Genomic DNA, 22,514 nt, shown 5'->3' on the forward strand with positions numbered 1-22,514 from the left:
GTCCCCAACGAAGCACCTCCTCTGATCTCCAGTCTAGGACAGGCTCGTGAATACCTAGCCATGACAGGCCCAAAAGAAGTGGATGTGACAGGCAAGGCTGCACATAAAAGGTTATCTTCTCCGTATCCAGAATTTCTACCCGAAGCTCTACCTGCTCAGTAACAACATGAACGCCTTCGGACAGGGCCCTTCCATCGACAGACGACACCATCAAAGGATTCTGGAGACGTCGGACAGGAATCTGGTACCAGTCAACCACAGTTTGTTGCATGAAGTTTCCAGCCTATCCGGAATCTAGAAATATAGAGGAAAAAAACCGAACCTAAGCTCCCAAAGTAAATAGAAAAAACTACCATGTATACCAAAATGGTATGTGCTGCCTCCCTCCTGGTATTTGCGCTGCCCCCTTCCTGTCTCCACCATCCTATCCTGATATGCATGGCACCCCTCACCCCCAACCCTGGTATGCATGGCACCCCTCATCCCCAATCCTGGTATGCATGGCACCCCTCATACCCAATCCTGGTATGAATGGCACCCCTCATCCCAAATCCTGGAATGCGTGGCACCCCTCATCCCAAATCCTGGTATATGTGGCACCCCTCATCCCCAATCCCGGTATGCGTGGCACTCCTCACCCCCAATCCCGGTATGCGTGGCCCCCTCACCCCCAATCCCAGAATGCGTGGCACCACTCAGGCCCAAATCCCGGTATGCATGGCACCACTCACCCGCAATCCCGGTATGCATGGCACCCCTCACCCCCAATCCCGGTATGCATGGCAACCCTCATCCCCAATCCTGGTATGCATGGCACCCCTCATCCTTATCCTGGTATGATTGGTACCCCTCACCTCCCAATCCTGGTATGCATGGTGCCCCGCATTCCTATCCTGGTATGTATGCTACCCCTCATCCCTATTCTGGTATGCATGGTACCCCTCACCTCCCAATCCTAGTATGCATGGTGCCCTCACCCCCCAATCCTGGTATGCATGGTCCCCTCACCCCCCAATCCTGGTATGCATGGTCCCCTCACCCCTAATCCTTGTATGTGTGGCCCCCTCATCCCCTAATCCTGGTATGTGTGGTACCCCTCACCCCCCAATCCTGGTATGTGACTAGCCCCCTTGGCCGTGGGGCACTCGGAGCCGGGCAACAGGGCAATAATGGGGGTAGTAGTGGCAACCCGGTCCGTGGCTCAGGGTGGTCAGACCAAATTGTGGCAGTCTATTTATATAGTTTGCAATGTCAGACTACGCCACCTGTGGATTGCGGTCAGAGTGAACCGCCGCTGCAGAGCAGACCGCTGAGGCTGGTGTTGTGGGTGCAGCAGGGAACAGTATAACTCCCCACGGGAGGAATGTAGCCTCAGGGCAGTGAGGGTAGTTGGTGGGGGTTGTGGTGCAGGGCGTCCCAGTACCGTTAGTGCTGGCGCGGTAAGAAACACAGAGACAACGTGTTGCAGTCCAGGGTCTTTTACTCACAGTTGATATCCAAGTCACTTCCGCCGGTAATGACTGCCCAAGCCGTGCTGCGTCCACCAGGTGAGGGGCTCGGTCAACCCTAGGCAATTCAGGAGTATGGCACAGGACTCCCTTCTATCCTTTCTCTGGCTCATGCCCCACCAGTGACCAAACTTCTGTACAGCTGCCGCGGATCTATGCGGGAAAACGTGGGCCCCGTTTCCAGCTATCCTGTATGGTGCCTTCCTAGCAGGTTTGGCGGGGGGTCGCACCAATAGATGATCACGACCTCCGGTCTTTGGCTGAGGGATAATTTACCTCCACCAACTTGGGAATCCGGTACCCTTATTCTGCCTGACCCTTCACCCGTTATCTCGTGGGTTCTTAGGGTCCCTTCTGCCTTCTTGTTTCTGAGCCTTTCTACTTCTGTGTCTCTTCTCCTTCTTTCCTGTTCCTTCTTCTCCCCCTTCCCTCGGCCTCTTCTCCAGGCCTACTTCTCTTTCCTTCCTCCTCTCTGGCTCCGGCCTTTTCTCTAGGCCTGCCTTCTGAGCAGAGCTCCTACAGAGCCTCTGCTCCCTGTCACTTCTCCACTGAAGTTCTCCCAGAACTAAGATGGTGCCCACCTTTTATACCTCCTCCTCTGTGTGTGAGCTCAGGTGACCAGCACCGAATGAGCTCCTACCTATGCTCAGAACCCAACCCCTATCTGCTCCTACACCACTGGGTTTTCCTCCCCCCTCCCCACTCCAGCCAGGGACATAGTCAGATGTGCCTGCATAAATATATAAATGGGAGCACCGTAGAGCTGTCCCCTGGAAATGGGGTGTGTGTGGTGTATGCAGCTAACTGAGCCCTGGTCCATACTCCATCCTTACCTGGGAGTGGAATACCACACCTCTGGTTGAGGTGCAATACCACTGTAGCAACCGAACCCTCGGGGCGCTACATTCCCCCCTGGTAAACCACAGCACGTCCTCGGGCTGGAAAAGAGCAAAAACATTTGATTTATAAGACATGCAAAACTTTTTCAATAACTTTTTACATTTAGAAAACGACCGACATTATTCAATTCCCTTTATGGGAAACATTTTCTCTTTTTCAATACTTCTCTTTTACTAGATTTTATAAAATATTTTGAACACTACCGGAACTCTTTTATCAGATACTATATAAAACATTTTTACTATCATATTATTCTTTTAGCAGCATATAGAACTTTTCATATAAAACATTTTTAAGTAAAACATTTTCTTGTGCTCTGACTGCGGTGCAACTTGCAACCAGGTGTCCATTTTTCTTAAAGGTGCAAAAGTCTAGCAAACTTCTCTTGAGGTAGACGTTGCAGTCCTTTTCTTATAAAACCAATAGGGGGCGCTTTAGGATGCGCGACTATTTACAGGGGAGGCCGTTCTCCGTCCTCGGCCAGTTTGGGAAGGGGATGGCTGCTCTCTGTCCTCAGCCAGGTTAGGGAAAAGGGATAACTTTGCACAGTTAACAGTCCCATAACAGTCCCAACGGGGACCACACTCAAATTTGAAACAGTCCCACGTACCCTGTCGGGTAACTATACACAATGGTATGCTACTGTTCACTGGTAGCGATACCCTCCATACGCGCCTTGTTCCTCATAGTGGTGGTCTTCAGACCCGTCCTGGCCCTCTTGATCACCAGGTGCTGAGTAGTGTTGCTCTTCCTCCTCTGCTACTCTGTGGACGTGGAGGGCGTACCACCCCTTTACGCCTCGGTGTCGGGTGTAGGACACCACGTCTCCTGGATATAGATCCCGCCCTCGATGACCTTCTGGCAGGTGGCTCTCCACATCCCTTCGTGTTCGGGTCCCTGATGAAACCCCAGCCGTGCTCCATTTGCAATTTGACAACAGTCCCGGTGGCTCGGGGACCGCGGGCAGCTTGGGGGTCTCGCCGGGTTCTCATCTTCTGCTCCGCACTTTGAGCTTGCAACTGCTCCTGCCTTACGCGCCGCTCCCGTTGCTCTCTTTCAAACAGCGCCAACTGCTGGTGGCTAGACTCCCGTCAGCGGGCTGCGGCCGCCCGCGTTTCCTGTACCAACCCTATCAGGTCCTCTCCGGTCGGGTCCCACTCATACTGGGCGTCTTCAACCGGGGGCTGGGGAACTTCCACGGGCTCCGGAGCAGGTATGAGTGGGTGAAGTGGGGCTCCGGCCTAAGCGGACTGGCCTCCCCTTTGCCGAGGATTAACCCACCCGGGCGGCCAGATAAAGGGCTCTCCATCCGGACCCGTATGTTGGGCGTACAGGTCCACGCCCAGAGGTGGTATGGTAGAAGTAGGGGGCGTTGGCGGGTTAGCGGCGCCCGGAGGCACTAGGCCTTGCGACCAGGCCTGCCGTGGACATCTTCCGATCGCGCCCGGGGTCAGAGGGCATGGCGTGGTCGGCGGCCTGGGGACCGATTGGTAGCGGTGGAGGCGCGGTGGCAGTGACGGTTCCCGGGGCTTCGCGACAGTATACAGGGGCAGGTTTACGACCCCAGGACTCGGGGTAAGGACGCCCCCGTTACCTGCCTCCGCTGCTGCGGCCTCCTCCGCGGCGTCGTCCTCGGCCTCCGGTCCACTCTCACCGCCCTCGGAGGCAGGCGTGCTGCTGGATGGTTGCAGCGTCCCCTGCGGCTGGGTTACGGCCCGCCGGGCCATCTCTTCCTTCCACTCGGCGATGACGTCCCGCTGCGCTCGGACCATCCTCCGGTCCAGCTCCTACAGCGCAGCCAGCATGTATTCCGGGTCCTCCTTGGGGAATTGCGCTAGCAGCTCCGTGAAGCTGCATGGGGATTCGGCCTGCAGCAGGCCCCTTGTCAGGGTGCTGGAGCTGGCTCCTCTCTCCATCTCCGGGTGTGGTCCGGTGAGACTGATCCAAACCACACCCGGCCCCACAGTTTTCTTCTCTTTCCGCCCCCATTGGGGGTGGTCTTGGGGCAATATGCTGACAATCACTTTCAGGGGCAGCCCCCCCACGTTGATGGACATCTCTACAGCCGCACTCATGGCTGTTGGGGGTGGGCTCCTTCTTTGGCGCCATTCTGGGACCTGGCCCACGATGGGAGGTGGCTTCCTGTTGTCTTTTGGCGCGCACATTATGGCGTCCGTTCTTCTGGGGTGGGCGCCATCTTTAATACAGTGAAACAGTCTCTTTTCAGGCACGCAATTCCCGTTTGTGGCGGGTTGGTCATAATCCTGCCGACTACGCCAAAGCTGACTCGCCCCCTGGGCCGTGGGGCACTCGGAGCCGGGCAACAGGGCAATAATGGGGGTAGTAGTGGCAACCCGGTCCGTGGCTCAGGGTGGTCAGACCAAATTGTGGCAGTCTATTTATATAGTTTGCAATGTCCGACTACGCCACCCGTGGATTGCGGTCAGAGTGAACCACCGCTGCAGAGCAGACCGCTGAGGCTGGTGTTGTGGGTGCAGCAGGGAACAGTATAACTCCCCACGGGAGGAGTGTAGCCTCAGGGCAGTGAGGGTAGATGGTGGGGGTTGTGGTGCAGGGCGTCCCAGTACCATTAGTGCTGGCGCGGTAAGAAACACAGAGACAGCGTGTTGCAGTCCAGGGTCTTTTACTCACAGTTGATATCACTTCCGCTGGTAATGACTGCCCAAGCCGTGCTGCGTCCACCAGGTGAGGGGCTCGGTCAACCCTCAGGCAATTCAGGAGTATGGCACAGGACTCCCTTCTATCCTTTCTCTGGCTCATGCCCCACCAGTGACCAAACTTCTGTCCAGCTGCCGCGGATCTATGCTGGCAAACGTGGGCCCCGTTTCCCGCTATCCTGTATGGTGCCTTCCTAGCAGGTTTGGTGGGGGGTCGCACCAATAGATGATCACGACCTCCGGTCTTTGGCTGAGGGATAATTTACCTCCACCAACTTAGGAATCCGGTACCCTTATTCTGCCTGACCCTTCAACCGTTATCTCGTGGGTTCTTAGGGTCCCTTCTGCCTTCTTGTTTCTGAGCCTTTCTACTTCTCTGTCTCTTCTCCTTCTTTCCTGTTCCTTCCTCTCCCCCTTCCCTCGGCCTCTTCTCCAGGCCTACTTCTCCTTCCTTCCTCCTCTCTGGCCCCGGCCTTTTCTCAAGGCTTGCCTTCTGAGCAGAGCTCCTACAGAGCCTCTGCTCCCTGTCACTTCTCCACTGAAGTTCTCCCAGAACTAAGATGGTGCCCACCTTTTATACCTCCTCCTCTGTGTGTGAGCTCAGGTGACCAGCACCGAATGAGCTCCTACCTATGCTCAGAACCCAACCCCTATCTGCTCCTACACCACTGGGTTTTCCTCCCCCCTCCCCACTCCAGCCAGGGACATAGTCAGATGTGCCTGCATAAATATATAAATGGGAGCACCGTATAGCTGTCATCCGGAAATGGGGTGTGTGTGGTGTATGCAGCTAACTGAGCCCTGGTCCATAGAGTGGAATACCACACCTCTGGATGAGGTGCAATACCCCTGTAGCAACCGAACCCTCGGGGCGCTACATATGCATGGCCCCCTCACGCCCCAATCCTGGTATGCATGGTCCCCTCACCCCCCAATCCTGGTATGTGTGGTACCCCTCACCCCCAATCCTGGTATGTGTGGACGCCTCATCCCCTAATCCTGGTATGTGTGGTACCCCTCACCCCCCAATCCTGGTATGCATGGTGACCTCACCCCCCAATCCTGGTATGTATGGTACCCCTCACCCCCAATCCTGGTATGTGTGGCCCCCTCATCCCCTAATCCTGGTATGCGTGGTACCCCTCACCCCCCAATCCTGGTATGTATGGTACCCCTCACCCCCCAATCCTGGTATGCATGGTCCCCTCACCCCCAATCCTGGTATGCATGGTCCCCTCAACCCCCAATCCTGGTATGCATGGTCCGCTCACCCTCCAATCCTGGTATGCATGGTCCCCTCACACCCCAATCCTGGTATGTGTGGCCCCCCTCCTCCCTTTCACGCTGTACACGCATACAAAAAAATAAACACTTATACTCACCTTTCTTCTCTGTGCTCCAGCGCTGCTGCGTCCTGTTCTGCCGGAGCCCGGGGAAGGAGTGCGGAGCCAGAGCACCACATTGTCCGGCGCCATTTTGCTGAAGACACACAGAAAATGTGTCTTCAGTAAAACGGCGCCGGATAGCGCTATGCGCATGCGCCGATCTGACACCTCACTCCTGCCCCGGTCTCTGGCGAAGAGAGGCGGCGCAGCAATGCTCCTCCTGGTCAGGTAAGTATCTAAGTATGGCACCGGAGATCGCGGTATGCGTTCAGTGTCTATGCATACTGCGCTCTCCTGTGCCATACACACTCCTCTTACCTGTAACGGCTGGATGCCTGCTTCTGTCTGGAGCCAGACTGCGCGTCACACATGTGCAGTCTATAAAGGCTTCAGACAGAGACACGCATCGCCGGTTATATTATAGATTTGTGCTTTTCACAGGGTGCTGTTCACATCTGTGATTATTTTGTTACCCATGTATCTGCAAAAATAATTATGGAGTCAAGACCATTTTTGATCAAAGTCATGGATCAAAATTACCCATTAAGTTTATTGGTCCATGAAAATCATGGACAACAAAGGGATGTCATCCATGTGCCATCCGGGTGCTGTTGGTGATTTACATGGCAATGGATAATAGTTTTAAAATCAATCAATGAAATCAATGATGAAATACAACACTGATGGTAAAAACTGACACAGTGACCAAACACTGATGAAACTCAGAATGTTTGTGTACCAGAAAAATCATGGAAATTTGAATGAGGAATAAAGCTAAGACCCCTACAACTTCCACTGAGGCAGCAGTGCAAATCAGGGTAACTCAGTGTTTTGCCAACAAAGGGTCAAGTGCCAGGAATAAATTCTCTGTTACTACTGTAAAGAGTCTGTTCACCTGATAGAAGCATATCCAAAACCTACCGGTGTTGATGAATTCAAGGATGATCATTCCGCAACCCAAGTATTTTCCTTTGACTCAACAAAAATATCAAATAAAATAAAGAAACACCAGCTCACCCAGGCTCAGGCGTCCTGAAGCATGGAACTCAAGGGACCGCTTGTATTAAAATTCAAAAGAGAGGAAGGGATTCCAGCTTCGTAAATTTGCTAAAGAATATACTGGAATTAATTATTTTGCAAAGTTACGAAGCAGGAAACCCTTCCTCTCTTTTCAACAGAAACATGACTACTATGCAACTGTCTTATTAAATAATTTTGTTTTTCTTAAGACCTTTATTGATTGTCGTGCTGCAGCTACTTTCATTGATGCTGAGGTGGCAAAAGGTCTTGGTTTTCCACTATTTAAGTTGTCTTAACCTGTTAAGATCACTTCATTTGATAATACACCTCTCATCTAAGACATAATAGAATATCTGTTAGTGCTCAAGTTTCTTTGCTTGTGTTTTCTTTAGCGTACGTGCCCACGATCAGGAATAGCAGTGTTTTGGACGCAGCTCACCTGCGTTGCGTCCAAAACACTGAGTTCTATGATACAAGCACAGTGGATGGGATTTATAGAAATCTCATGCCCACTGTGCTTCTATTTACGCTGCGTAAACTCACCTGCGACGCAGATTTACCTGCCTCAGCATGTCCATTTCTAGCGTCTCCGTAACCGAAATTTCCACAATAATATGTATTGGATGCGGTAAATCGGCATTGTTTAATGAACACATGCAGATTTAACTGCGTGATTGAACGCAGTGTTTTGGACGCAGCAAAAATACGCTACATCCAAAACGCTGCTGTTTCCTGCTCGTGGGGCTGTAGCCTTAAAGATTGCATTTATTTTATTTTATGGGTATGAATTATAATCTGCTGCTATGGTTTGGGGAATGGTTACACAAAAACAATGCTGTATTTGATTGGGAACAAGGTGATACTGTATATTGAAATCTTGTGTGTCTTAAAAAATATTATTTATTTAAATCGTGTCTGTGTTCCTGAAGGGATTATCTCAATGATTCTAATATCACGTTAATGTATTTTGACTTAGTGCCTATCTTTCACAAAAGTTCTCTCCCACTGAGAAAACATACAGTATAGGAACTGAGAACTGCTAGCAGGTAAAAGGGGACACTAGGACTTTTTTTTTTTTTTAAAGGTGTAAAGTACACAGTTACAATTGCTACTGGTCATACAAAAATGTATTACTTAGACTCTGCCAAAAGACTCCACCCTATACAAACAATGTGGACAAAAATGTAATACAAATGCACAATTCCATTTAGGACTTCAAACCTTTGCTATTAGGCTATGTGCACACGATGCAGAAATGCTCAGGATTTTTTCCTGAGCGTTTCTGCATCTCTCTGGCAGGAAAAAACGCATGCGGATTGTACATGCGGTTTCCTGCCAGGGACATGCGGAAATGAAGCGGTCTTCACTTTCATTTCCGCATGCGGGTTGACAAGCGCTTCCCAAGCGATTTTACCATCACTTGGAAAGTGCTTGTCAACTTCACACTATATAAATCCATGCAGCCGGCATGGATTTATATAGTGTGTGAATGTCAAAAAATAAAAAATAAATCTATACTTTACCCTCTGATGGCCCCCGGTGTCCTGCTTCATCGGTCCCGGCTGCCGGCAGTGAAGACTGTAGGACCTTCCGACGTCAGCGTCACGTGACCCGTCACATGACTCTGACGTCAGCGAAGGTCCTTCTTCATTCAACCGCGAAGTGCCCGGGAAGCCGGCAGGACTCAGCGCGGGCCGTCAGAAGGTGAGAATATATATATTTTTTATTTTATTCTTTTTTTTTTAATGGTACCTGGGTCTGGATGAGAGTCCTCTCCTCCACACCCGGGTACCATCCGCACATTAGACCGCATGAAAAGCGCATCAACATATACAGTGATGCGGATTCCATGCGGTCTAATGCAAGTCAATGGCGGCAAAAGAGCAGCGTTTCCGCAAAATTAATTGACATGCTGCGGATTTTTGAGCGCAGCGTTTACGCTGCGGAAAAATCCGCATCATGGGCACAGCACATGCGGATTTCCATTGGGGAACATTGCTGCCCTTCTACCATGCGTTTTTCATGCGTTTACGCGGCGTTTACGCAACTGCAAAAACGCCGCGGAAACGCATGAAAAACGCATCGTGTGAACTCAGCCTTATTCTACTTTTTGATCCAGTTGTTCTTATGCTTACCCCAGCTGCCTGACTCACTGGAAATGCTTCTTTCATTCCTCTGCAGACCAAATTGGATGTGCTGTGTTGGCTGTTATTTTCCATAATCCATTTCTTTATATTAATGCAATGCAAAGCAATGGGAAAACTGAGTAACAGTGGCTTATTCAGACTGAGTATATCTGTAATCCAGCTTTATCTCAGCTCAGCAGCATCATCAGATAACATTGTAATAACCAGAATGCAGGGCAGCAGGAAAGCAGGGTTATAGTGAAGAGAATGGCTGTAACTTAGTTTATACCTAAAGAAGCCTTTGCTCAAATAAAAGTTTATTATGTATCTCCTCTTTAAAGGAGTTGTCCACTACTTTTTACTATTGCCCCAATGTATTTGTAGCACCCTGAGGATTCGGCTGCTACAGGGGTATTGCACCTCAACCCAGAGGTGTGATATTCCACTCCCGGGTAAGGATGGAGTGTGGAACTGAGCTCAGTTAGCTGCATGCACTACACACATCCCATTTCCGGGGAACAGACCGATGGTACTCCCACTAGAAAAATGTGCAGGTACGACAGTGTCTGTTCCTGGCTGGAGTGGGAGGGGGGTGGAACATCCCAGTAGTGTAGGGGCAGATAGGGGGAGCAGTCTGGGTAGTGCTAGGAGCTCATTGGGTGCTGGTCACCTGAGCTCACACATAGAGGGAGTATATAAGGTGGGCACCATCTTAGGACAGGGTCTTTTGCAGAGTGAGGTCAGTCTGTCAGTCTTTTGTCAGAGCAGAGCAGAGGAAGAGAGCAGAGGAGAAGAGCAGCTCCAAGGCCCAGAGAGAGAGAGGAGAAAGAAAGACCCAGAGGGGGAGAAAGAAGGAACTCCAAGAGCCCAAATTAGATCAGAGGGTGAAGAGTTGGCAACAGGGTACCGGATCCCAAGCTGGCAGAGGCTACAGCACACCTTAGCCAGGAACCGGAGGTCGTGGGCAGGATCGATCTGCCACGATCACCCACCAAATCCACCCGGAAGGCAGACCAGGAATAGGGTCAGGGAACCCAGAGACAAGGGTTTCCCACCAAGAGGCCCGAGGGAGCCGGACATAGGTGGATCCCTGGTGGGGAAGGCCAGAGAAGAGGATAGGACAGAAAGGGAGCTCAGGACCACGCTCCAGAATCACCTGGGGGTTGGCCGAGTCCAGGACCTGGTGGACGCAGCACGGCTCGGGTGGTCACTTAAGGCCGGAGTGACCAGAACAACTGCAGTAAGTAAACAAACCCTGAACTGCACAGCCCGACTCTGACTCTCATTTCCATCCCCGCTGCACCACCACAACCCCCATCCTCTGCAACTGACCCCCTGAGGCTATACCCCTCCCGTTGGGGGTTATACTACCTGAGCTGCACATACATCACCAGCCTCAGCGGACCCTGCTGCAGCGGCGGCCGTATTGACCGCAATTCAACGGGTGGCGTAGTCGACACAAAAGAACATCTAGTAACATCATAAGGACTGCCACACACTGAGCTTGACACCCTGGGCACGGACCGGGTCACAGCCACTCGGAGACTACAACCCCCATCTGATCCGGCTCCGGGTATCCCCAACAGCACTGGCCCAGGGGGCGCGTCATATTTACCATGTGATTATAAGACTTTTTGTAATTACCTTTGGTAGCCTTTATTGCCTGTGAGCGGCGCTATCCTTGGCCGCTCACAGGCATCACGTGATCCCCGGCTGCAGCCGGCTCTGACATCCGCTGCAGCCGTCAAGTTCCAGCTGCAGCCGGGCGTGACTTAGTGCTGCGTTCAACGGTAACCCCGCCCACAGCCCAGCATCCACCGCGGGGGACAGCATCACTGATGTCATGCCTCACTTGATGTTACATCAACGGAAGAAAGCCGGGGGTCATGTGATGCCTGTGAGCGGCCAAGAATGGCGTCGCTCACCGGCAATAAAGACTGCCAAAGATAATTACAAAAAGTCTTATAATCACATGATAAATACATTGGGGCAATCGTAAAAAGTAGTGGACAACTTCTTTAAGGCAGTTGCACAATCTCACAATTTTGCTGTATTAAACCTGAAAAGACTAAGCTAATTCATGTACTAGCTGTTGATACTGCTGTCTCTGCTGCTACTGTAGGTCTGGCTGAGGAAATCCACAGGGACCAAGATCTAGTTCTTGAAAGCCCTCAACCAGGTAAGCTATTTGCTCCTCCTCAATTCAGGTTGCTGGTCCTCCAGGAAACACATGACTCAATAATTGAAGAGTATCTAAGGAATAATAGTACTAGTTTACTTATTTAGTCTTCTTATTTCCCTATGTTTTTGTTAAAAAACAATATATTGCAGATCCTTTTGTTCACTAAGAGATAAACCCCTTCCCAAGATTTCTGGAAATGGCTCTCTCGTACAGAACACATTGGCACTCGGATGTATGGAAGAATTAAGCAAAATAGCTGCCTACGGCTATCTAAAGTGTATGGGTGTTTTAATGAAACACTTGTTCAGCTGACATATGTGGCCTAATTCAGATGACTGTAAGTTTAGTCTTTGTGTTGTCCATGTGTGCAATGGGCAACACACTGATCCCAGAATGATCTGTTGACAAGTCTAACAAATTGACAACTACATCTACATTAACATAGGATGAGAATCACCATCAGTACATAAATACATCACCAGAACCATCATCGATACATTAATATAGCACCAGAACAATAATAAGTACATGAATACAACACCAGTACCATCATTGGTACATGGATAGAGCGCCTTAACCACCATCAGTACAGAAATAAAGCACAAGATCAATAACCAGTACATAAATACAGCATCAATAGTTGTACAGTGATCAACTGATGTGTTAGGTCAGCCTTCGGCAAATACAATTTTATTGCATGAATTTGCAACTCCAAGTATGTCCTTAATAATTGTAAGGAGATGGTGAGAGTTGGTGTTGTTACCAGCCACTATTAGATTGCTGACTATCCAGGAACCACATTACTTATTACACAGGCAGTAGCAATAATAAACATTTAAAGAGTAACTTTTGAGAGATTTCTTGTATTTTTTAGGCCTTTTAATTCTGAGAAGATTGGTGCAGGTCTGGGGCCTAAGACCCAATCAATTGCTCCAAACACTTTTTAGACGTTCACAACTCAGGAGTAGGACCAGTGTTAGGGGAAAGAATGTGCAATCGCCCAGGGCCTCCACTCCCTTGGGGGCCCTCAGCACCAACAGCAGGGGCTTCACTGATAATAGCATTATCAATTAAGCTTCCGATGTGGAGACTGCTTTATAACCTTTGGTGACATGACAATCATGGGAAAGGTCATGTGATCATGATGTCACTACATGTCTTGTACTCTGCGGGACTTCAGGACCTTTGGTAACATCACAGTAATGTGACTAGTCATGTAACCGTTATGTCAATGCGCAATGCAGTCTGGCCAGAGACAGACAAAAACATCAGCCGTTACAGGTGAGAGGGATTAGGACGAGGATGAAGGATTGCTGTGCCGGAGATGGTGGTATGCAGAAGCGCTGACCGCATACCGCTATTTCCGGCGCCATTAGGACACATACCTCGATCTCCGGTGAGTCTGGAAGAAGAGTGTGGCGCCGGAGTTCACGCATGTGAATAGCGCGATCTCCTGCGCCATTTTGTTGAAGACAAATTTGCAGTGTACAAATTTGACTCCAACAAAATCGCGTCTAGTACACTATTTTTTTACTGAATATAGTCAGGGTTAGTGTCAGATAGCGCGGAAAAAAAGAATCACATCCATGCGTCCTACAGCCGTCGAGCGCTGATGAGCGACACATCACTGATCAACCTCCGGTTGCTGTTTGTTTTTTTGTGTTGAAAAAGAATTAAAAAATGTAATTTAGATTAGTTGATAGGACTAGATTAGGGACAGTAAAAATATACTGCAGTAATCGTCGACTACTATAGTATTTTTTCCTGAATATAGTTAGGGTTAGTGTCAGATAGTTGCGGGCGCTCAGTACTTTTTTTTTATTGACATCCATTTGGTAAGTTTGTTTTTTATTTTACCAAAATTTTATATATTTTTTATTTTATTTTTATCTTTTCCTTTCTAGATTCTTTTCTTTTTTTTTCTCTTCTAAATAAAAAAAGTTTATACCAAACACTCTGAATAAAATTTGGTACACACAAACAGCGCATGCGTGAAAAAATGCCATCCCGCTCCTCCCAAGCACGGTATTTAGTGGAGGAGGCATACACATTTCTTGCTTCCGACACTAATAGTGAGGGAGAGGATGCCACCCTCCTTTATTTTGCATCCTCCTCTTCCTACTCTTTCTCAAGTGATAGCGAACTGCCACGCAGATACTCCAAGACAGAAAATGAACCAGTGCCCACCGTTACTGACCCTGTATGGACCTCTACCCCATTGTAGCTGAGACAAATTTGTACATCCAGCAATATTCCGCCCAAAACATCACTACTTCATTCTCTAACTGGTCCCCTGTAGACAGTGAAATGAAGATGTTTTGGGGCCATGTTCTTCACATCAGGTTAGTGAAGAAGCCAGAACTTTGGCAATATTGGATTGTTGACGTTTTGTATAACACTCCACTGTTCCGCATGGCTATGACCCGTAAAGGTTTTGAGGCCATCCAAAAGTTTTTGCATTAAAATAATAATGCACGGTGTCTTCCCCAAGATGACCCCAACTTTGACCGTCTTTTCAAAGTTTGGCCGGTCATTGACCACTTAAGCAACAAGTTTGCTGAGGTGTGCATTCCCCAGAGGGACATCTGGGTGGATGAGTCCCTAATACATTTCAAGGGGAAGCTCAAATTCCAACAATAATTGCCCAGTAAGAGGGCCAGGTTCAGAATAAAACTCTATAAGCTGTGAGAGAGTACCTTTGGGTACACCCACAGGTTTAGAGTTTATGAAGGAAAGGGCACCCATATTCAACCCCCTGAATGCCTCCTGTCCTGAGAATGAGTTGGAAAATTGTGTGGGATTTGGTCCACCTACTGCTGGATCAAGGTTATCATCTATTCGTAGATAACTTTTATATCAGCATCCCACTCTTCAAATCCCTCTCTGCGTGAGGTACCAAAGCCTGCGGTACAGTCCGCAAATATCAGAAAGGCCTCCCTAAGACACTAATTGGACAGCTGCTAAGAAAATATAAGTAGTCTTGTGTTCAGAATCCTCATCTTTTGGTCAGAGTATAAGTGGTTACAAAGAGTGTCAATCTCTGGAGGACCTATCCTTTGTGACACAGACAGCCCATTGATGTGAATGGACATGTGTGTCTGTCTGTGTGGTTGAGCCTGTGGACTTTTGGTGGTATATACATGTGAAGACATATATGTGTATGTATGTGTTCTGTATTTGTGTATGTACTTGATGTATATATTCGTATGTGCTGTGTGTGTATACATATGTAACATACAGTGGTTGTGTCACATACAGTAGTGTTCAAAATAAATGCAGTATGTCCAAAAACATACATTTGTTAAACACAAAATCTTTATGCTAGTTTTTATTTCCATGCATTGGGAATATTGCACACTTTTTCTAATTCAAAACATGAAGAGAAATGTATTTTTAACTTCTTTATAGAAAATAACAAAAAATGAATATTGGGCTGTTCAAAAAAAAAATAGCAGTGTATGCATTTGTCTTTACAAACTCACAATATGTACTCTTTTTTTGAGGATTTAGCATTCCTGTGAATCACTAACCTACTATTTAGTTGTATAAACACAGTTTTTTAGAACTGCTTCATATCTACGTTGCATAGAGACAACCAACTTTTGGCACCTTTCAACTGTTATTCCAGACCAGGATGCTTTGACTACATCCCACGATTTTTGGCATTTGTTGCCTTTGCCTTAGAAACTGCATTTTTGATGTCACCCTACAAGTGTTTTATCGGATTAAGGTCCGGGGATTGGGCTGGCCACTCTATAACCTCAATTTTGTTGTACTGGAACCAAGATTTTGCCAATTTACTGGTGTGTTTAGGGTTGTTGTCTTGTTGAAACACCTATTTCAAGGGCATATCCTCTTCAACATAAGGCAACACGACCTCTTCAAGTATTTTAATATATGCAAACTTGTCCATGATACCTGGTATGCAGTAAAGAGAGACCGGCCCATATCATGATGCTCTGTCTTCAGAGTGTATTTTGGCTTCAATGCAGAGTTTGGGGGTCGTCTGACAAACTGTCTGCGGCCCTTGGACCCAAAAAGAACAATTTTCCTTTCATCAGTCCACAAAATGTTTCTCCATTTCACTTTAGGCCAGTTGGTGTGTTCTTTGGCAAATTGTATCTGCTTCAGTACATGTCTTTTTTTTAACAGTGGGACTTTTCAGGGACTTCTTGCTAAGAGATTAGCTTCACACAGGCATCTTCTAACTGTCACAGTACTCACAGGTAACTTGATACTGTCTTTGATCATCCTGGAGCTGATCATTGGCTGAGCCTTTGCCATTCTGGCTATTCTTTGATCCATTCGAATGGTAGTCTTCCGTTTTCTTCCACATCTCTCTGGTTTTGCTTTCCATTTTAAAGCATTGGAGATCATTTTAGCTGAGCAGCCTATCATTTTCTGCTCTTCTTTAGAAGTTTTACCCTCTTCAATCAACTTTTTAATCAACGTACGCTGTTCTTCTGAACAATTTCTTGAACAACCCATATTTCTCAGGCTTTCAAGGAGAAATGCATGTACAAAATGTGCTGGCTTCACCCTTAAATATGGGCCACCTCATTCACCCCTCTTTCTTCACAGAATGATTGACCTCACTAATTGAACTCCACATTGCTATTATTTTGAACACCATCGCTTTCAATTAAATATTCATATGTACAGACTCAAAAACATGCAGATCATGAATGCTGAGTCTGTTGGTTTTCTTAGAATCTACTGCACCAACTGGTAAATTGTTTGACATGTGGTAATATAATTTATACCAAAACCAGTGATTAATCTGATTAGTCATATTGGACTGCTATTATTTTGAACACTACTGTATGGTGTATGTATGTAGCATCTACATTTATAAATCCTGGCAGTGCAGACGAGAGTTCATAGGTGTAAACATGTCAGCTATCACCCAGCGAAGAAGCAAAATGCTGCTCATTCATCAGGTGATTGGATTGTTTATGCCAGAACAAGAATGATTGTTCTCAGCAGCACATCTCCTGGTGCTAACTGACAGATTGATCGATGGTTCTGTCTCCATCATTCCTCTTCTACCTGTGTAAAAAGGCCAGTAAGCAAGCGCTGAACGACTTCAATATTGTCGATCGCACTCATTTAACGGCCTGAACTCGGCGCATGTTAATGCAACCAAAATGTTTCAGTGTGATGATGCAATATGTTAGCATTTAGGGCACCAATTTAAACTTTTGCCCAGGGCCCCACTTTTTCTAAAACTAGCCTTGTTCAGGAGACAGGTGCATACAGAAAGCCTATGACTTTCTACTGCATCCATACTCTGTTGTATGTTTTCTTGGACCTCGACCCCCACCGATCTGCTCAGAATTAAAATTCATCCATTGAAATTAATTCAAAACTTGCTTAAATATTATTGTTCTCTGCCTCAGAGCTTTTTGTGTAAGCAGGACAGTGCTGCTCAGAACAATGCTATTCTATGTGAATGTGATCAAGTTAACGATCATTCTGTGCACATGAAAGTACTTTCGGCCTGTCTAAACAACTGTTAATTGGCTTCATAAAGCCATTCTGAGGTCGTTTAAAGCCCACAGTCGGCCACTGTAAATGCACATTTAAGTCTAGGTACCTTATAGGTGATTGATGTCTTCTCTAATTGGAATTATTCCCATCCCCTTCTTTTTCCCCTTCTAGTCCTGAAATCTTGATGACTTTTCACAGCTAAAGCTCATCTCTGCAGACTTCCCTCTTCTCCAGTCTTCTGTAGCACATCACAACACAAGGCCCTTAAAAATAACAGTGTCATTATTATGACCCCTGAATAAAAATATCTGCCTATGTTTTGCTCTAAAAAAGCCCTATGCTGTGCCCCTGAATAAATATTTGATCCTCACTGTGCTTACTCCACAAAAATGACCACCACACTGTGCCTCTTATGATACATGACCTCCATACTAGCCTATCCTATCAAATATTACCTCTACACCATCCCCCCTTTTGAACTATGATTTCCACACAATCCGCCTTTTAAACTATAACTGTCACACCATCATCGCCTCTTATGTACCTAATGAGCAATAAACCACCCTTTTATGAGCAATAACCTTCACATCATGCCCCTTATGAAGTACAAAAACCACACCGCTGCTTTATGGACTATAACCACCACAATGGCCCTTTGTGAATTATACCCACCATATCATCCACCTTATGAATTACATTATGGGGCAGGGAGATGCCAGATGGGCACTATAGGGAGAGATCTGACTAGTATGGTGCACACTCTGGTTGGCTTTTCAAACTGTTTTCTATGAAAAGTTGCAACATTTCAGAGTAAAACATACCAGCCTGCAGTCATGCAGAGAGGGTATGATTCATGCTGTCTGTGGTTTGAACGGCATGGCGATCTAATAACAAATTCCCTTTAAAGCTATTCCCAATGTAAATGAAGGTGCTGGCAGGGTTTGGAGGGGGGTAGTTGGCAGCTTATGATGCAATATGGAGCCCTATTTAAATCCCCACATTCCACCTGTCTTTTTCTTCTCCTGCCTGACATCTCTACCTGAACCTCTGGATTTGAACCTAACTATTTTCGTCGACTATGCTTTAAGTATCTGACAATGTCATTGCCTCTGACAGGCAGAATGTATCTTCACATAGCTGCTTCAGTATGTTGCTAAGGCACCGCAGCTACAATGTCCCTGTCTACCCACTGCTGTCAGTCACTGGTTTAGTGATTGACTGCAGTGGTCACATGGCTTGATAAGTACATTATTGCTACAGAAAAAGTAAGGAAACAACAGACCATTAGAACAACAGTGCTGAAACAGCAGCAATTTAACAGATAGATATAGATTCTTTTGTTATTTTATGCCATTTACTCAATTTTGGAGTTCACTTCCAGCATATTTCACTGGATGGTACACACTCGTAAGAAAAACTTGAAATAGTTGTTTTAAAACTTTGTATTAGTGGTCTGAAAATGAATGAGGAAATGCATATTGCAGCTTTTATTAAAGTTAATGGGAAAGAAACTGCTGCTGCACAGTGTACGGAGCTGTGGTGTTCTGACTGCATATATTTTTTACACTTGCTTGCTACAGGAAATCCTAACAGCTGATCTTTGGGGGTACTGAGTGTCGGACCACCACTGATCTGATTTTGATGACCTATCATGAGGATAAGTCAACAATAACATTCCCAGCACAGCCCCTTTAACTCATAGTAGCACTAGCATAAGTAAAAATATTTTGTTTCCTTGTTAAGTCTGTTTAAAGCATTTAGTGGGTAGTTTAAAGCTATTTTTATAATACATCTGCCACATCATTAAAATAATGATGTGGCAGATGTATTTAAATTGCATTTATGCTTCAGAAAGGTTGTGTAATACATTTTGAAAAGATTCATGTCTGAAATTACGTAGAGCATTTTATGTGAAGACCACTCCTAGTTATTAAGTTCTAGCCACACCAGTTCAAACTTTTATATAAAATGAAGCTCGCCCTGACATCTTTATAGACAAACATTGGTAAGCGTATAAGTCATACTAAAGAGTTTAATGACTTTTAGGCTATGTCCACACGATAATTATTTGGTGAGCTTTTGATGTTGCAGATTTTCTGCAGCATTTCTTCACCTATTAGGTAAATTAGGTTACTTTAGGAGTTTTTTTTCTGTGTGTTTTACATCTTATTTTATTGCACTTTTCACTTTACCTCTTTTTGGTATTTCAAGTTTTAAATAAAACTGCTTTTTGATACCTCCTGGTATTTGGCCTTGATGCAGTCACACACATATGCATTTTTTATCTTCAGATTTTTCCGCATCTAATCTAGTTCTATGAGGCAAACCCACACATAAACACAGCGTACTCATGAGAGAAATGAACATGTTGTGGACCTTTATGCTGCATAATAAAAAGTGCACAGTGGGCATGAGATTTCACTAAATCCCATCCACTTTTTTGGAAATATAAAATGCTTCGTTATTTGCGCAATGAATATATAGATCATTAAAAGCACACCAACAACTTATTGTGTGAACTTAAAGCACCACTCAGGCATTTTATTTTATTACACCAGTGGAGTGGTATCACTAAAGTAAATTCCCTGCCCCCAGTAAAATACTTAGCAGTTTTCTCCTGTTTTTGGCGCCGAGGCTCTCATACACTTGCATTGAGACCTTAGCTCTGACTTTCGGTCAGTCAGAAGCTGCGGTCACAAGATGGTAGAGCGGGACCGGAGCGGTGTTGGGAAGAGCAGAATTATTATAGATAACATCAAGAATGTGATATGAAATCCTGACATTTACTGTATGTAATCCTTGTGTGGACCCAATGCCTAGCAAAAAATTCCAATAAGCTTGGTGAATTAGTAACTTTCTATCATATTCTCTTTTTAAAGGGGTTATCCTGGACTTATTATTTTTGCATGAGGCTAAGAACTAACAGGCAAGTAGTTGTTAACTACCTGCTTGTTCTGCACGAGGACGATCTCCATCAGCTCAGCTGGAGATTTCCTTGCTTCATTTCACCTCTGGTCAACATGGCAGCATCTTCTCTTAACCTCTGCTCTGTTGATGGGGTGCTGCATATGTCCTGCTGATTCACAGTCAGCTTCCCACTGCCTAACTGCGGGGCAAACATTTCACATCATTTATGGAATCATTGTAGGAATATTTCCTCCTACAGATGAACAGATAGATCTGAGTAGAAATTCCTGAAATCTGCTGTTCCACTGTAATTCCAACAATCTGCAGTCCGATTTGCAAGGATCGGTGAAAAAGAAATGCCTGGTGCATTTCACACATGCTGTACACTCAGGGATTAGTGTCCCGAGACCATTAGTGAGCGGGATAATGGTGTCAGGAGCAGCAATGCAGGTCTTCCCCATAATTCCCTACAGCAATCCGTTCACATTGTTTAGCACAGCCTATCAGGGAGACTATCACAGGCAGCATAAAACATAGGGGCTCGCCAAAGAACAACATTTTATGCCTTTACTGTATATGGATAGGAGAGCTCAAATCACACGGCATAGGGATAGAAAAAGGCCTAATTCGGTTATGGTGTACTATTTCAGTGGTGATATACCAGACTGAAAATGGGAGTGATAGCTTCAGTCTGTGAATAGAAATCCAAGATTCAAGAAATATACAGTGAACTGTTGTAGCGTCTTATCTTCACCACTCATTGTGTTACTGTTAATTATTACATCTGTAATATACTGCTGCAACAGCACCTTAATAGAACAGAGCTGTTAAGCAGCTATTATGAGCTATTTTTCATACAGTGCAGGCAAGTGAGGCTAATATTAAACCACTCACTGTATATTTTGCAGTTAAATTAAAATTCTGAACTCAGAATGACGCGCCCCCGGGGCAATGGTGTACTCGGCAGCCGGGCCTATGGATGCTGGTGGGGGATATCACGGTGGCTGGCCCGGTCCGTGACCCAGGGTGGTCAATAAAAAGCGGTTTTCTATTTATAGGGAATTTATAAAGTTTGTGACGCCACCTGTGGAATGTGGCTAAAGGGAGCCGCCGCTGCGGAGCAGTCCTCTGGAGCTGGTGTTACGGCAGCAGGGATGGTGTGGCTCTCCACAGGAAGAGCTAGCTCCAGGGCAGTGTAGATATTGCTGGTTGTGCTGGGCGTTGTAGTGCAGGGGAAAAGATGACGCAGCTGAAATAATGAACGGAGGCAGTGCGGTGCAGTCAACCGAGTCTTTACTCACAGTTCTCATGTAAGTTCCACTGATACACTGCGCGGGTACCAGCCTCCCACGTCGCGCTGCGTTCACCAGACCGGGGGTTCAGCTCTTCCTCAGGTAGGTTAGGAGCACCTGATGGAACCCCGCTTTCTTATGTTCCTCTCTAGACTGACTTCACGCTGGGTCGTCTCCCTCCTGCCCTGCGCTTCTCCACTCACAGTCCCGCTCGGGTGCTCTGAAGTCCCTCCTGTCTAACTGGAGTTTCCGGACCTTCTTGACCCTCATGGTGACTAGAATGAGGTTTTGGCAACTGAACTATAAAAGTCACAAGCCTCCGGTTTTTCCAGCCGAGACCTGGAGTAACACGGCTGGTCCAGGGGCCGGTCCCCTTCTTGCGGCCTGATCCCTCTGTCTTCTGACAGATTCGAGGCATACGGGTGCCGTCCTGCACTCGCAATACCCCCTGGGATCCCTTAAATAGAATGGAGCCTTCCTCCTCTGCCTCCCCTCCTGGGCCTCTAACACTAGGCCCTACTTGTGGAGCAGAGCTCCTAAAGAGACTCTGCTCCCTGACTGACTAACACTCTCTTCTGATCTGCCACCCCAAGATAGCTTCCCTTTATATACCTACTACTATGGTGCTCTCCTAAACTGCTTCCTCCACCCACACCCACTACTGGTTCCCCCTACCTTTGGGTTTCCTCCACTCCAGCCAGGGACAGGGCTCAGCAGGAAAACACATTGCATCTTGCCCTTACTGCCGGCCTGAGGTAGTGTAGTGTTTGATGTGGGTGTTGGAGTTCCGGGCAGCACTCCCTACTTACCAGAGAGAAGGAGACACCACACCTCTGTATGAGGTGCAGTACCACTGTGGCGACTGAACCCTCAGGGGCGCCACAAAAGCTTATTTCTGTTTGTAAATGAAAGTGCTCTCCCTATATTTTGAGATGCACCGTTTATTTTTAAAAGAGGAATATTCCAAATTCTGAAACTTAAAGGGAATCTGTCAACCCCTGGGACGCTTTTAAGCTATTACTATGG

General features: G+C 46.8%; 1 protein-coding gene across 3 annotated transcripts in view; it reads left to right on the plus strand.

Annotated features, from left to right (window-relative positions):
• The window catches only part of LOC141149103 (beta-1,4-galactosyltransferase 1-like), a 249,856-nt gene that overhangs the window by 53,654 nt on the left and 173,688 nt on the right, over positions 1-22,514 (plus strand). For 2 of the 3 annotated variants that reach the window (XM_073636865.1, XM_073636867.1), the window contains one exon: positions 11,740-11,796. The exons of the other annotated variant lie outside the window; for it this stretch is intronic. In XM_073636865.1, the coding sequence (XP_073492966.1) occupies positions 11,740-11,796 (57 nt within the window). The remainder of the gene's footprint in view (positions 1-11,739; positions 11,797-22,514) is intronic. 3 annotated transcript variants of the gene reach the window in all.

The sequence above is a fragment of the Phyllobates terribilis genome, unplaced genomic scaffold (assembly GCF_046119375.1).
Source record: "Phyllobates terribilis strain yellow unplaced genomic scaffold, ASM4611937v1 Scaffold_1__5_contigs__length_1240528914, whole genome shotgun sequence".
NCBI lineage: Eukaryota > Metazoa > Chordata > Amphibia > Anura > Dendrobatidae > Phyllobates > Phyllobates terribilis.